General features: G+C 33.2%; 1 protein-coding gene and 1 pseudogene across 1 annotated transcript; both read left to right on the plus strand.

Annotated features, from left to right (window-relative positions):
- Window positions 1-898: 898 nt before the first annotated feature.
- Window positions 899-4684, plus strand: LOC148933208 (protein FAR1-RELATED SEQUENCE 5-like). The gene is made up of 3 exons (XM_089056344.1): window positions 899-2381; window positions 3023-4038; window positions 4135-4684. Exons 1-3 carry the CDS (start codon window positions 1621-1623, stop codon window positions 4521-4523), a joined length of 2166 nt encoding a protein of 721 aa, XP_088912470.1. The 5' UTR covers window positions 899-1620; the 3' UTR covers window positions 4524-4684.
- Window positions 4685-13987: 9303 nt separating this feature from the next.
- Window positions 13988-16541, plus strand: LOC148933209 (uncharacterized; annotated as a pseudogene).
- Window positions 16542-17441: the final 900 nt, after the last annotated feature.

Raw genomic sequence — 17441 nt, forward strand, 5'->3', positions numbered from 1 at the left:
CCTTTCGTACATTACTATAATTTGTTATATGAAGACTTGTTTGTTGCATTACACATATGACGTAAATTACATTACACACATAAATTCGTACATTGCGTACTTGCAACTTTCTGACGTTCAACTCACAACAATCCTATGAAATTTATTTCGATTCACAGATCCTAAAAATAAAATGAATTTCCTTCTTCCATCATTGACAACGCCAGAGGATATAAAGAAATTAACACTAATTTCCAAGAAAACTGATGGTAATATTGAATCTACAAATACAATTCTTTAGACAAAAAACATAATGTGAATTGAAGAAAAATCGTTCTCCGTTAAAGAGAGAATCAAATTCTGCGTTATGTAGATTTAATTAAGGAAAATAAATTAAATAATATAACTTCCAACTATTAAAGGAGAGAATCATGGAAGCAAATAACCGTCCATGAATTGAACTCCCATATCTACCCTTTTTTATTTTTTTAAGTATTTAATTAAATTCCATGTGTCAAACAAGGGACCGTTGGATGACAAAATCTAATGGAGTATGAACTGTTTTATGTTTATATATATATATATATATATATATATATATATATATATATATATAGAGATGCGATCATATCATAACCCTCAAATCACATGATAACTCTATAACTAAATCTGGACCACACATATTTTATAATCTTGTGGTTGAGATTCAAACTTAGATTTACTTAATAAAAATAGGCGCAGAGGGTAAATATGTCATTTCGCTAATTTAATTTTTGAATTTCGCTCCAGATTCACTCCAGATTTCACGCTCTTCTCATCGGTTTCTTCTCAGCGATTTTCGATTCTCTCCTCTTCTCTGTGATTTTGTTTCCATTTTGATCCAGATCACTCAATTTGATTCTCTCCTCTTCTCTGCGATTTTGTTTCCATACTTCTCGCTTATTTTGTTTCCATAGGCTCCAGATTTGATTCATTTTCCATAGTCTTCAGATTTTGTTTCCATAATTGTGATCGGGAAGATGTTTTCAATTTTGCGTTCTTATTTTCATTGATTACCTCTTCAATTGCTGTGAAAATTTGCTTCGATGGAATCTGTAGCAAATAACGAAGGTAACAATCATTATCTATTATTTAGCTTATTGATTGTGTTCATATTCATGTATTGAATTTGATTTTAGATTAATATTAGTTGTTGATTGGTTTATGTTTCTGATGTACTGAAATTCTTATTTGATTATATTATGTATTGTCGATTATGTGTTAAAATGATACTTTTGGCTTATAAATGTTAGGTTTACTGCATAACATGATAGTTTTGTCGGATAAAATGATATTATGATAAAATGATACTATGATAAAATGATACTATTACTGATTTGTAGGTATGTACATTCCTGTTTGTGATGATAGGTTTACTGCATAACATGATAGTTTTGTCGGATAAAATGATACTATGATAAAATGATACTATGATAAAATGATTCTATTACTGATTTGTAGGTATTTACATTCCTGTTTGTGATGATAGGTTTATTGCATAACATGATATTTTTACTGCATAAAATGATACTTTTAGTGCATAAAATGATATTATGATAAAATGATACTATGATAAAATGATACTTTTACTGATTTGTAGGTATGTACATTCCTGTTTGTGATGATGCTTTGAAGCCAATGATTGGTATGAAATTCAATACATTAGTAGAAGCAGTTGGTTTCTATGAACATTATGCTCGTTCAGTTGGTTTTGGCATTCGTAAAATGGGTAACAAATCAGTTCAAGGTATTACTAAGTGGCAGTATTTGGCTTGCAACAGACAAGGCTCTAAGAATTTTATACCTGGTCATGCATCCCAATCAACTGAAGTGTCTTTTAAGAAGCGTAGGTGTCGGTCATTTAGGTGTGAATGTCTTGCTAAGCTCAATTTGAGATATTATTCAGATGGCAAGAGCAGAGGATATGAGGTTTATCAGTTTGTTGAGTATCATAATCACTTAATGGTTGCGGATGAGCATAGGCATTTTATGATGGCCAATCGCAATCTGGATCCTATTCATCGGAGGTTTATGGAGGATTGTGGCAGGTGTAATATTGGTCCCACTCTCACATTCAAACTTTTGAAGGAGATAATGGGTGGACCTGAAAATGTTGGATGTGATATTATTGATATTAGAAATGGTTATCGTGATATTATGTCCAATATTGATGGTTCAGATGCTCAAATGATTTTTGATTATATGCGTTCTCAAAAGGAATCATCTGATGCCTTCTATTATGAAATTGAGATAGGATCTCATGGAAAGTTAACTAGACTCTTTTGGGCTGATGCTATTTCAAGACGAAATTATCATATGTTTGGAGATGTAATTTCATTTGATTCAACATACAACACTAACAGGTATATTACTTTTGTTGCTAATAGACATAAAATGATACTTTTTGCTGATAAAATGATACTCATATCTGATAAAATGATACTCATATCTGATAATATGATACTCATTGCTGATAAAATGATACTTGCAGTAGATAAAATGATAGTTCTTACTAATAAAATGATACTTTTGCATGATAAAATGATAGAAATTGTGCTTTTGCATAATAAAATGATAAAATGATACTTTTGCATCATAAAATAGTATCCCTTCTGTCAATAGCTGATAAAATGATACTCATTGCTGATAAAATGATACTTTTGGCTGATAAAATGATACTCATTGCAGATAAAATGATACTTTTGGCTGATAAAATGATACTCATTGCTGATAAAATGATACTTCTTACTAATAAAATGATACTTTTGGCTGATAAAATGATACTCATAGCTGATAAAATGATACTTGCAGTAGATAAAATGATACTTCTTACTAATAAAATGATAAAATGATACTCATTGCTGATAAAATGATACTTTTGGCTGATAAAATGATACTCATTGCTGATAAAATGATACTTCTGGCTGATAAAATGATACTCATAGCTGATAAAATGATACTCATAGCTGATAAATATAATTCATTTTTATGTTATATTCTGAAGGTATTGCATGATTTTTGCTCCATTCACTGGAAAAGATAACCATTCTAGACCAGTTACATTTGGAGCTGGCTTGTTATCAAGTGAAGGTAGAGAATCCTATTCTTGGTTGTTTGGCTGTTTTGTTCGATGCATGGGGGTAGCACCCAAATTGATTATCACTGATCAAGATTGGGGGATCAAACTTGCTGTTCAACAAGTACTTTTACAAACAAGGCACCGATGGTGTATGTGGCATATCATGGTTAAGGTGTCAGATAAGTTGCCCAAATCTTTACTTGGTAATGAAGATTTCAAAAAAGAGTTGAATGCATGTGTTTGGTCTGATTTGTTAGAGCCTGATGAGTTTGATATAATATGGAATGATATAATGGAACGTTATGGATTAGAAGACGTGCACTGGTTTGGATCAATGTTTGAAGATAGAGAATTCTGGGTTCCTGCTTATTTTCGAGATTTTCCCATGGGGTCGCTTCTTAGGACTACATCGATGTCTGAATCGGAGAATAGCTTTTTTAAAAACTACACAAAGCCACGTGCAAATCTTGTACAGTTCATCAATTTCTTTAATTATGCTGTGGGAGATCAAAGGAATGCCAATTCACGATTGAACTACTTGGATTACTCAACTATTCCTGATTTGTCAACCCAATTGCCTATTGAGAAGCATGCATCTACAATCTACACTGATTCTATTTTCAAACATGTACAACAGGAAATAAGTATTGTATGTGAGATTGTTTCTATAACTACTGTTGAGGATAACATCAAGAAGCATCAGGTCAAGGACCAATATGGTAGAACATTGGATGTTATGTATGATTGTAAGCAAGACACATTCGACTGTAGTTGCAAGAAGTTTTCCAGAATTGGTTTGTTATGTTGTCATATATTTTGTTTGTTGAAGAATAAGTCTGCTAATCTCATTCCTGAGAAATATTTTGGTCGAAGGTGGTTGAAGAGCTCTTTACTAAAGGCAGCACATGGTCTACCATCTGAGGAACAACAACCATTTGAACGTGTGTTCCATTTTTAACCTTTATTTGTAAAAATTCTATTTTTCAGTCAGAGAAATGATAGTACTTATTGTAATAATGTTATCTTTTATCTTGCAGATTTGGATGAAAAGCAGGAAGTTAAGAAAAAGTTGTTCTCCAACTTTTATCGATTAGTCCAAAAGTCTGAAGGAAGTATGGATCATTTGTCTTTGTTAAGTGCTGGTCTTGATGATTTGGAACAGCATATGTTTGGAAATTGTGCAGCACCTTCAGTCATTGAAAAGAAGAAGATGGTTGAGGATTTTTATGGAATGGCAGTACCTGATGTAATTGATGTACATCCTCCAGACGTTGTTAGTACTAAAGGATCAGCTAGTGGCAAAGTAGCAAAGAGGCAGAGTGCAATAAGGAAAGCAAATAAGCCTCTACGACGGTGTGGTAAATGTCATGAGATGGGTCGTCATGATTCAAGAAATTGTGGTAGAGTCAATGAGAAGTCAGATTGAAGCCATTTGATATAGTTTAGGTATTTTAGGTGTATAAAATGACATTTTGGCTGATAAACTCATTCTTTTGTTTATAAACTGATAAAATGATACTTTAACCTGAAAAAATGACATCAAAAATGATATATAAGCTGATAAAATGATACTCGCAGTTGATAAAATGATACTCGCAGTTGATAAAATGATACTTCTGACTGATAAAATGATACTTTAGCTGATAACATCATTCTTTTGTTTATAAACTGATAAAATGATACTTTAACCTGAAAAAATGACATAAAAAATGATATATAAGCTGATAAAATGATACTTTTGGCTTATAAAATTATAAAATGATACTCGCAGTTGATAAAATGATACTTTCAGCAGATAAAATGATAAAATGATACTTCTAACTGATAAAATGATACTTTGGCTGATAACATCATTCTTTTGTTTATAAACTGATAAAATGATACTTTAACCTAAAAAAATGATACTCGCAGCAAATAAAATGACAATAACCTTATAAAATGATGTATAAGCTGGAAAAAATGACATATAAGCTGATAAAATGATACTATCAACGGATAAAATGATGTTTTAATCTCACAAAATGATATATAAGCTGATAAAATGATACTTCTGACTTATAAAATTATAAAATGATACTCGCAGTTGATAAAATGATACTTTCAGCAGATAAAATGATAAAATGATACTTCTGACTGATAAAACGATATAATGACAAAATCATACTTGTAGCAGATAAAATGATAATTTGGGTGATTATATTCGAAACCACTATTACAAAACGCTATTATCAAGTCATAGAAGTTAGTATACAGGGGGTTTAAATTCTCTAATCATCTTTTCAACATCAATTTCTTCTTTTTTGCTGTCATTCTCAAACTTCTTCTTTATCATTGTAAGTGTCTCAAAAGCCTTCTTGTTAGTATCTCCAATAAGCAATGCTTCAGTATATCTGGCACGGAGTTTTATGAAAGACTCTGTTCCCTTCTTCGTTAAACCCGAATTCCAGTTACGAACAGGACCACCCATGTAAGTCTCCAAATGGCGCATCACATAAATTCCACAGTCAACTTTATTTGTATCGTTCTGCCATGGCATATGCATGTATCTGGTTTTTGAAAGTTTGACAGTTCCTCCCATTGATGGATTGAGTCCATTTCCAAGATAAGTTCGGAAGAAATTTCTCTATTCAAATAACACAAAACATACATGAGGTTGATTAAAAATTATATTATGTTCCATACTGAATTATAGTCAATGCATTTTAACTAATAAATACTGAATGCATTTAACTAAACATACCAGAGTACTTGGTGCATCTTCATATTTCTTCTCAAGTAAATCTTGACTAACCAGAGAATTGTCAATCACATCCATCATTTGCATTTTGAGATTGAAGCAGATGATATAATAATGTTCGTACGCCCAGATTGGAAAGAATATCTAATTTTCAAAACATTATATATAAATATCATTTTCAAAAATATAGGTATGTTGTTCTGTAAGGGATGTGATCATATCATAACCCATATTTATTGTGATAACCTAATAACCCTCATTTTATGGATGAAAAGTATCATTTTGTAGAACAGAATATCATTTTATGGACGAAAAATATCATTTTTAGTAAAAATGATACTTTTGACCCATAAAATGATAGGGTTATTAGCTTATCACATAAATATGGGTTACCATTATAACGCACCCTTGTTCTGTAATGTATATCTAATTATGACTTACCAGGTCATAATTTTCCCATTTGAAATTTTCAATCTGTGACACAAATTCATTCAAGTTTGAGCAAAATCTTTCTCGACTCTCTGCTTCAGTCCAACCAGATCTCCTTGCAGTAATGTTGTAAATCTGTCATGTTTACATTTTTGTAAATATATTTTAACTTTTAATGTAATACTATTATTTATTTACTCGTTTACTGTACCGTAGGTGTGGTGTTGATGAAAAGACGACTCGGTGATGCCTTTGATTTGAATTTTTCATTGTAGTTGAGGAACACAACCCATGCATCTATGATGTTGATCCTGACGTATGAATGTGGAGCAAGGCTGTGGAAGTCAATCTTGAACAATGTGATCTTGTCGTTCTCATAAACTACCTCATAACTGATTTCAAATTCATATTTAATGTTAGTTAAAAGAACTGAATAAGAATATAATTATGTAATTCAAAACTTACTGTTCACTTTCTTCATCTTTCATCAACCAGTACATTATTTCTCTCTCTTCTTTATTCAGCTTTCCTTTCAGATTTACTGCTCTGACATTGTAGGGAGAGCACATTGCTTCAACAATTTTCTTTGTTGTTCTGACCACTTTCTCCTTCTCCTTTTCGACTGGAGGATCTTGATCTTGAGAAACCATCTTCTTCCCTTTGTCCTTATTCAAATTTTCTTCTCTCTGTTTTAAAACATCATCATCTCCTTTTTCAACATTTATATCCTTGATGACAGTGGATATTATGTTATCAACTCTGTCATGCTTTCATTTAAAAAAAATATAAATTGTTATTGACAGAAGGGATACTATTTTATGATGCAAAAGTATCATTTTATCATTTTATTATGCAAAAGCACAATTTCTATTATTTTTTTCAGGCAAAAGTATCATTTTATCATGCAAAAGCACAATTTCTATCATTTTATCAGGCAAAAGTATCATTTTATCATTTTATCATGCAAAAGTATCATTTTATCCGCTTAAACTATCATTTTATGATTCAAAAGTATCAGTTTTCAAATAAAACAGAACTACCAAAAAACATCATCAAACATATATCATTTTAAACATATAAACAATCATTTTATGTACTTAAACTATCATTTTTAAAAGTTACCTCATATTCTTCATTCTGAACTTCTTTCTCTGAAACTTTTTCCTTTTCTTTTACAGCTGCTTTATTAGCCTTTTCCTTTTCGCTTTCATTCTGTTTCTCTTGCTTGTTTTCCACCTCATCATCTTTTTCCTTCTCCACATCCTTTTCCCGATTAAATTCTTGATTCTCATTAGGACTGTCATCACATTCAGGTATCAGAGTGAAGGTAGGGAACTCATTCTTATTTTTCAATATATATGTCCTCTCAGCAGCTTTAGTTAACTCAATCATGATATCAATCCATTCAGGATCATCAGTTTCATCATTGTTTATAGCCTGTGTCATTGTATCCTGACTTTCTATAACATGCTTCACACCTTCCTCTCTCAATCCCATTGCATTTCTCGTTGTATCACAGATTATCTTAAAGCTATTGAGATTCCTGAGTTTATCCGGCGCTGCTTCAAGGACATCAACCATCTTCAACATTGAGGCTTTAACATCCTTTGCAGCTCCCTTCCATTCATTTATGAAATTCTCCCATTCATTGGTTGTCCCCACTTCATCATGATCATGATGATCATTTGTCTTCAAAACTTCTACATCTTGAGATTCATCTTCTTCGTCATCTTTATCATTTTCTTCATGTGGCTGCTTTTTATATCGGTCATACATATGACCCAGACCAAATGTTGAATTCTCCATTTCTGCTCTTTGTCTATCTTTCAACAGTTCCGCAGTCCATCCTTTTACTGTTGGGTAACATCTTGGCACCATTTTTTTTTCAAAGAGAATCCTGTCCACGTAACAAGCCTACATTAAACAAAAACTAAATATTAGTTTTTCTGTAAATAGATTCATAGACAATGGAAAACAAATATATTCTTACCACTACAAAGATAACTGGCCCGGTAAATATCTTTGCTGTGTCTTTTTTCCACCTCTTTTGTGTTTCATGCAATCTGGATATGACATAGCCACACCAATTGTATTCTTTGATCTTCTCAACATCAGCTATGTAATCTAAAATTTTTGGCCTCAAATTTCCATCAGCAGGAGTGTTAATCAAGGCATACTCCATGAGAACCATAAAAGTCCATTTAAAGAACTCACCACCTTCTTTGTCTCTCTCCATCTGCTCTACAACATACTTTGGCACCATTTTTTTCTCTCCACCTTTACAGAATTTAGCAATTTCAGTTTTGATGTGGGTATTTTTCTGAAATTTGCTTTTATTGATAGGTAAAGATCCAATCGGGAACCCAAGAGTTATGTGAACATCTTCATCATCTAAAAACAGTGATTCCCCACTGTTCAACTCAATTGATGAAGTTTTACTGTTAAAGTTGTTGATTAGATAATACGCTAATGCTCTTGGGAAACTTCTTATATTGAAGTTTAGGAGTGCGCCAAACCCAATCTCTCTAACAGCTCTTCTTTGATTCTCGTTTAGAGATTCAAGCATGTCAACGAAGAAGTCAGTATTCCTTCTTCCTGCCAAAGTTGCTATCCTAATGACTGTAATATCTTGAACAACTTTTTTCTTGCTCTTCTTTGATGCTGTCTTACCATCAGTTGTATCGTCATTCTTTCTTTTCTTCTTATTTCTTATATGTTCTACTTCTTCTGCTAATGTTCTACGTTGATCATCATCATCATCACGAATGTTCTTTCCTAATAAACAAAAGATTTCAGTGTGTTAAACAGTTTATGTCATTATATAAAGTCCAAGTATCATTTTATAATCTGAAACTATCATTTTATCAAGGGTATTATCATTTTATCTTCTGAAACTATCATTTTCTATATTTCAATGAGTTTAAAAAAGCAGAGAGGGAATAGCAGAGAAGGAATAACTTGTCACTTAAGTAGAACAAAACACTATTTACAAAGTATCATTTTATCATTTTCAGAAACTATCATTTTATGCACCCAAAGTATCATTTTATCAAGCAAAGGCACAATTTCTACATACAAAAACACAGAGATACACACAACAACACACACACAAACAAACATAAAGTATCATTTTATCTCATGAAACTATCATTATTTCATTCAGAAACTATCATTTTATCCCATGAAACTATCATTTTATTCCATATCCCATGAAACTATCATTTTATAATCTGAAACTATCATTTTATCAAGGGCAATTATCATTTTTTCTTCTGAAACTATCATTTTCTATATTTCAATGAGTTAAAAAAAGCAGAGAGGGAATAACTTGTCACTTAAGTAGAACAAAACACTATTTACAAAGTATCATTTTATCATTTTCAGAAACTATCATTTTATGCACCCAAAGTATCATTTTATCAAGCAAAGGCACAATTTCTACATACAAAAACACAGAGACACACACAACAACACACACAAAAACACAGCAGCAGTAGCATCAGGACACACACACAAACAAACATAAAGTATCATTTTATCCCATGAAACTATCATTTTTTCATTCAGAAACTATCATTTTATTCCATATATCCCATGAAACTATCATTTTATAATCTGAAACTATCATTTTATCAGAAAGTATCATTTTATCTACATTTAAACAGATCATGCAAACACATAGCAACACACAAAGCAAAACACACATAAACAAAGCAAAACACACACCAGCAGCATATATTGTTATGCATGAACGATATTGTATAAATATAAGAAATATCTACACTAAAAAACTACAGAATCTAAAAATAATCGAGAAAATCATCAGCAAAATGATAAATCGATCAAAATCAAAAGTGAAATAAGTAATAAACTTCATCCAACCTTTCTTCGATGAAAAAACTATGATTTCCTTCGACATATTCCAGAATTGTGATGATTTTTCCTTCGATTCGTAGGGTTTCAAATGCGATTCAGAGTGTTTGAGTGTTTCCTTCGATTCGTAGGGTTTGAAATTCGATTCAGAGTGTTTGAGTCTGAGATGAATTCAGAGCGTTTTCTTTTTTCCCACCAATTTTAAAATTGAAATGACAATTTTGCCCTTAATATATCCGAAAATGATAGTTTTATTTGATAAAATGATAGTTTTGTTAGATTAAATCTAGACCACATATTTTAAAAATGTGTGGTGGAGATTTAGTTATAGGGTTATCACACAAATTGGGGTTATCATTATAATGCACCCCTATATATATATATATATATATATATATATATATATATATAGGGGTGTATTCAGATTAAAACCATAATGTATATTAAAACATCAAACCATGTAAAATAATGTACATTATACACACTAATAATGTACATTTTATTCATGTATAATGTACTGTCAGCATAATGTACAGAATTCATATAATGTAAATGTACATTATTAGTGTGTACAATATTTAGAACAGTACATTATACATGAATAAAATGTACATTATTGGTGTGTATAATGTACATTATTTACATGGTTTGATGTTTTAATATACATTATGGTTTTCATCTGAATACACCCCTATATATATATATATATATATATATATGGGTTTTTGGCTTTTTAAACCAAAACCTTTCCCCGAATTCTGGTTTTTCCCATGAACTATGAGATTTGTTTTTAAAACCACGAACTTTCATTTCGTTAGGATTTTCCCCTGGCGGGTCAAAGACGAAACCCGGGTTGTCTACATGTCAATTTTAATCCTATTTGTCACTAAATTGATTACTTGGATACTATTTGGCACAATAATACACACAGTCACAATTATTACATAACAAATGACAACTTTTGAATAAACAAAACACAACTTTAACATTTTGAATTATGCTATTCGGGTCAGAAATGTGCTATTCGGGTCGGGTTGGGAAAATCCTAACGAAATGAAAGTTCGTGGTTTTAAAAACAAATCCCATAGTTCATGGAAAAAACCGGAATTCGGGGAAAGGTTTTGGTTAAAAAGCCAAAAACCCTATATATATATATATATATATATATATATATATATATATAGGGGTGTGATCAATTGCTAACTTTCTTAAGTTGCTAACTTGCTAACTCATCAATGTTGTGTATTAAAAATGTCAATACGGTGACATTAAAATGTCAACACATAATTTTGTTGAACTTCAATATAATGTGTTGATATTATGTGTTGACATTTTAATGTTACCGTATTGACATTTTTAATACACAACATTGTTGAGTTAGCAGAGTTAGCAATTTAAATAGTTAGCAATATAACACACCCCTATATATATAGAGAGAGAGTTGCATTATCCACAAATCCACTCTTAAAGACCAAACCACCGAACCATACCAAATTAGGGTTTTTAGATCTAATTTTTTATGGATGAGATACACAAATTTATAAATTATTTTCGCCTTCATCACGAGCCTATTTTAATTCATCCGAAGGTAAATAAGTCATACTAACATGTTACGAAGATTTAACTTCATTCCAGAATATATTACTTCATTCCTGAAGGTTTTTACTTCATTCCAATAGGATTATTACTTCATTCCAATAGGATTATTACTTCATTTCAGTACGTAAATGCGGTTTCGCCGTCGCGTGCCATTCTTCTCTCTACAATATCTATCACCACCTCCACGGCGATGATATGGTTTAATAAACACATGGAATAATATAATAAATTATTGGAATGAAGTATGTGTAGAAGTATTTGAAATCCTACTGAATGAAGTAAAAATCTTATCCAATGAAGTAATAATGTTTCTGAATGAAGTACAAAACCCACTTGAATAAATTGCATTTTAAAATGTTAATCAAGTAAAAACCCAAGTCAATGAATTTGAATGAAGCATATGGTGGATCGTTTCAAAACCTACTGGAAGCAAATAAAAACATGTTGTAGTTTCAAGGTATTACGTACGGAATGAAGTAATAAACCTATACAATGAAGTAAAATGGGCTTGTAATGAAGCAGAAAAAATTTACACAGCAACACATCTCATCAAAAACACTAGATCTAATGGCCCAGATTTGGTCTCTAGTTCGGTCTTTAAGAAGGGTTCGACATTGATCACAACTCTATATATATATATATATAGGGTTTTGATCTATGAAGACCAGATTTAAATACAGAAACGCAGAATGCGGTCATACGTAGGGCATTTTTAGGTCATAGTTAGTTTATTTTTAGGTCATGTTAACAAAGCATGACCTAAAATGATCTTAACATGACATAAACCCAAATCTTATAATATGACCTAAAACTACTTAATTATGACCTTCCGTATTTTTGGTTAATTATTGACCATTAGATCATCTAATCCTAGGGCCAAGATTTGGGCTGCATTTCTGGATTTAAACACATACTTATTTTGATCATCTCCCTATATATATATATATATTAGATGATAAAATCGTGGGGCTGAGATTCAGTTGAATGTTTGAACAATATATAGAAAAAGGATATATATACATCCCTATATATATATATACACATATAAACAGTATTCCGGCTCAACCAATGGTTCGACCAGTGAACCGGTTGAACCAGTGAACCAGTGAAGACGTCGGTTTGCCGGCCGATCCGATTTTTAAAACATTGCATAAATCTATAGTTCCACAAAATCAGGAGTCAAAATATGTACTCTTATATATTCCCATAATATAGGAATTTATAGTTTTATACTTAAATTATATACACCTTATAGTTTTGTACATATAGTAGTTTTATGTTTACACGCCAAAACTATGCATATAGATTAGGGTCCTATTACACCCTTAGTATCTTTTCTCTTCATAATATCAACCATTAGATTGATGGAATGAATGGACTAGACTAAAAGGACATATCTGATCCCGTGTTGCATTATTAGTTTATTTTCGTGCATTATAAGGGTAAAGCAGTAACATAACATACTAACCAAGGCGTTTCAAAACGGAAGGTCCGATAAATACGCGATATTTTTATCGACCTTTCATCTGCTCTCTCTATCTCACTCCATCCCATCAACATTCGCTCAATACAATTTCTCCCCTAATCCAAACCCACCAGACACCCTAGCCGCCGCTCTTTTTCACTCGAAATCAATTTCAGTCACGATTCCCGCCGTGAAAGCGCCGTCGGTCGACGATTGAATCTCACAAAAGCAGCTTTTCTGGTTCGCGCGTGCCGTTGGTAGTCAATTCATCTCCTGGAAGCAAAAAAGATGTGCTTCTGAAGTATTTTTTTTTTTTAGTTGGAAACACTCCTAAACCTCGATTGGCGACGTTTACAAACACTAACAGTAGTTGATTAACAATTTTTGGTTTCCTTTGAGTTTCGATTCGAAATAATGCACAAAATTATTTTGCTCGATTTTTTAGAAAAATATGAAATTGCGAGCATTAGAGTAAGGGTTATGTTCATTCTTGATATATTAAGTTATTTTCTGAGTTGTATTTGGGTTTTCATCCATTAACTCTCGATTTGGAATAATGCACAAAAGTTGTCTTTTTTGTGGAGAAGATGAAATTGTGAGCATTTGATTTAGGGTTGTAACCATTATGGAAGTGTATAGTGGATTTCTGACCAATATTTACAGTTTTCATCATTTTATGGTTGAAACCTCACTGATTTATGGTTCAACCTCACTGATTTCGTCAATATGTCGCACAGATGTAGAATGTCTAAAAGAGGTCGGTCATACAAAAGCCAACCAGAACCGAATGAAGGTGATGCATTATTTGATCATTGTTGTACATTATTGTCTATTTCATTGGATTCGAACACTATGTTCATCGAGAGATTGCTATTTTTTGCACTCTGTGGTGTACGTTTCAGTATAAGAAGTAATTGTTTAGCATCATTTGGTTTATACATTACATCTTTTGTTCTGTGCATTGGTTAATAGATGTTGTGCATTAATTGTTGTAACGTACAGATTATTTGTTCTAATACATATCTTTTTCCTATTCTGGACAGCGTCGGGTTGAGTTTAAACAAGCGGTTGACGATGTTATTCCAATAGCATTAGCTCAGAAGCTTCGATAAAGGTTAGCCGAGGAAAAAGTTAAAACCAGTTCAGCCAATGAAGATGCGGAGAAAAAGAAACCGAGGGGAAAGAAAGCCGACCACCTCTACTGTCGACAGAACCCCACCGAGTTCATTTCATGTATACAAAGTCTGACTCCACGGCAGAAGGAAGCCGTGAACGAACTGGGTTTCGGCACTGTCCTAGACTTCAACATTAGGGAGATCCCAGGGTACTTAGCTTACCGGGTGCTCAAGTCGTTTAATCTGGCTTGGTGCAAGATTCCATTATCTGGGGGTGAGCGCTTAACACTAGATGAGGAGGATGTCCACCTGACGTTGGGCTTTCCGAGAGGCCCGACACCCATAGCACGCAAAGAAGAATATCAGACAAACTTCGAGTTCAACGATATTGTTGCAGCGCGGTGTGGAAACTCTCGGTACAAGCTGAACGCGACAGACGTTGCAAAAATGATTAAGGAGGAAACTGATGGATGTCCTGATTTCAAGCGTCTATTCATGTTCTTACTTGAGAATGCCTTGATAGAGACTCCTTCAGACGGCAATTGCAAGCCAAAGATACTACATTTCATCGACGACGTTGATGAGATCGGCAACATGAATTGGTGCAGTTACGTCTTATCCGTTCTGGAAGCCACGTATCCTAGGTGGGACAGAGGGGAAAGTGCATATTTCACTGGACCAATCCACTTTGTTTTGGTGAGGAAAGTTATTAGTGCATTATATGTTATAGTACATACTAGGCCTGTCAAATTGGATACCCACGGATACCCGATCCAAAATTTTCGGGTACCCGATCCCGAAATTCCCAAAATCCAATACCCGATACCCGACCCGAATTTGATTTCGGGTACCCGAATACCCGACTCGGGTATCCAGTCCCAATTGTGATTTTGATTATTATTTTTTTGAAAATTAACAACAAACTTTTAGAATTTATTTCATATTATTTAATTCAAATTTAATACAAAGTTGAAGTACTAATATTCAAGTAAAAACAACTAGAAACTTTTAGAAATACAAAATTCTTATAGTAGCTCGAATTTAAGAGAAAATAACTACAAACTTTTAGAAATACAAAATTCTTGTAGTAGTTCAAATTTAAAAGAAAATAACTAAAAACTTTGAAAAATACAAAATTCATTAGTTATACATATTAACATCTTTCATTCATCCACAGTAAGTCAATAACCATCAAAATTCATAAGTTCAAACATTCATCCTTTATAAATATCACAATTCAATAATTCACAAGAATCAAGATCTAACAATAATATCATCAAAAAATTCAAAATTATAAATATCACAAGTCAATGAAATTAAAATGTAATTAAAAAATTAAATTACATATCTTATATACTAACTATTAAGTATTAATTAAATTATAGTTAATAAATTAAATTACATTTAATTATAATAAAAATATAATTTATTAATTTTAGAAAATAAATTGGATAATTCGGGTATACCCGATTGGATATCGGGTAACCCGATACCCGATCATCCAAAATTCTCACTACCCGATCCCAATCCGATATCCAAAAAATCGGGTTTCGGATATCCAATTATCCGACTTTTTTGGGTTTGGATATCGGGTATTGGATACCCGATATCCATTTTGACAGGCCTAGTACATACATTACTTTAACTGAATTACTAATACTAATGTATTGCATTACATTAGTGTTAATTGTGCATTAGTTTTGTGTCGCGATGCATTACTGATCTTTGGCATTGCGTGGATATTGTCAGTGTGCGTACGTGGACCGCGTGGTTCACATTCCGAGGCGAGTCGTGCGTGCCTGGCCGTCTATAAAGGGTTGGACAGCGGAGACCCTCAAGCAAAGGGAGGAGGTGGAGCTTAACCAGTTCGGAACTGGGAGGTTAAAGGACCGGATTGACAAACAAAAGTATTTGATCGACGAGGAAGCGAGGAGGGTAGAAGCTGTGAATAGGGGAGGTGGTGGAGCCCCCAGCAGGCACATAGCGAAGTGAATAAAAGATCGTTTTGTCGCTTCAAGTGCGTTGATGGGACACGCTATTTCGAGGTGGGTCGACGATTTTAAGCAAATACCTGATGAACTCCTTGATGATGAGTGCTTCCGGGTAGGGAGTCAGATTGGCATGAAGTTGTTAGGTATGGAAGATGAAAAGACTGTGGAAGATGAGGAAATCGTGACAACACTAACACAAGCGAATGAAGACGAGGAAGAGTATAGTCCTAAGTAGATTACTGAGATGGAGAAGATAATGCAGGCCTACGACAAAAAGAAGACAATAACTAGAGGCTTTGACAGGCCATCGTTCGTCTTGGATGGCTTTGAGTGTCCTGAGCCTTTTGCTACGCCGGAACCACAACGGGCAGAGGGTAGTGGTCGTGGAGAGGACAACAATAATGTTGAGGAGACAGGACATGATGGCCTTGGTGATGATCAACAAGGAAACATCTCAATGCGCCCGCTAGAAGGTGGTGCAATATTTTGTCAACTTTACAATGCATTATATAGAGAGGTTGTTGCATTACTAAATCGTTATTTCCTCATTATTTACTTGTGTCAAGAGAGATCCCAATCCAGGAACAAGCAGGTGATGAGATGTCCGACAACCGATCAAACGAGGATGGTGGGGCCACACCGGAAGACCTAACGAACATTCATAATTCGGTTGGTGGATCTAGAACAGCGTCTGGGACATCCGGGGGTGGTGTGCCAATCAAGACTAGGGTAGGAACATAACAAGTTAAATATGTACATGTTATTCATTTTTTACATACTTAACTGTGCTGCAATTGTGTATAGCCGTCTGAGATAAGAGGTGGAAGCGGACATAAAATCAAAGGCGAGGCCGAGAAAGCAGAAAAAAATAGTACAGGGTCAAGCAAGGTGGAACGCGGTGAGATTCCAGCTAATAAAACAAACAAGCCAATGAAGGAGGTAGCTTCTAAGGAGGGGAAGGGAAAACGGGCTGCCGTTACAAAAGTAATTTTATTATTTGCTTAATTGTTTGCATTATATAATAATTATTATGGTTAAAATCTAATGTTATCTTGTTCATTATTTGCCAAGTTGCGTGCATTTTATAAAAGTTATTATGCATTAAAACTATTATGGTGTTATTCATAAAATCAAT

The sequence above is a fragment of the Salvia hispanica genome, chromosome 1, assembly GCF_029641045.1.
Source record: "Salvia hispanica isolate PSC_SH4W2 chromosome 1, Shi_PSC_v1, whole genome shotgun sequence".
NCBI classification, from domain to species: domain Eukaryota; kingdom Viridiplantae; phylum Streptophyta; class Magnoliopsida; order Lamiales; family Lamiaceae; genus Salvia; species Salvia hispanica.

Coding starts and splice junctions, on each gene's coding strand:
- LOC148933208 (XM_089056344.1), top strand. CDS start 1,621: ATGTACATTCCTGTTTGTGATGATGCTTTGAAGCCAATGATTGGTATG. Junction 2,382..3,022: donor TCAACATACAACACTAACAG/GTATATTACTTT, acceptor TATATTCTGAAG/GTATTGCATGATTTTTGCTC. Junction 4,039..4,134: donor GGAACAACAACCATTTGAAC/GTGTGTTCCATT, acceptor TTTATCTTGCAG/ATTTGGATGAAAAGCAGGAA.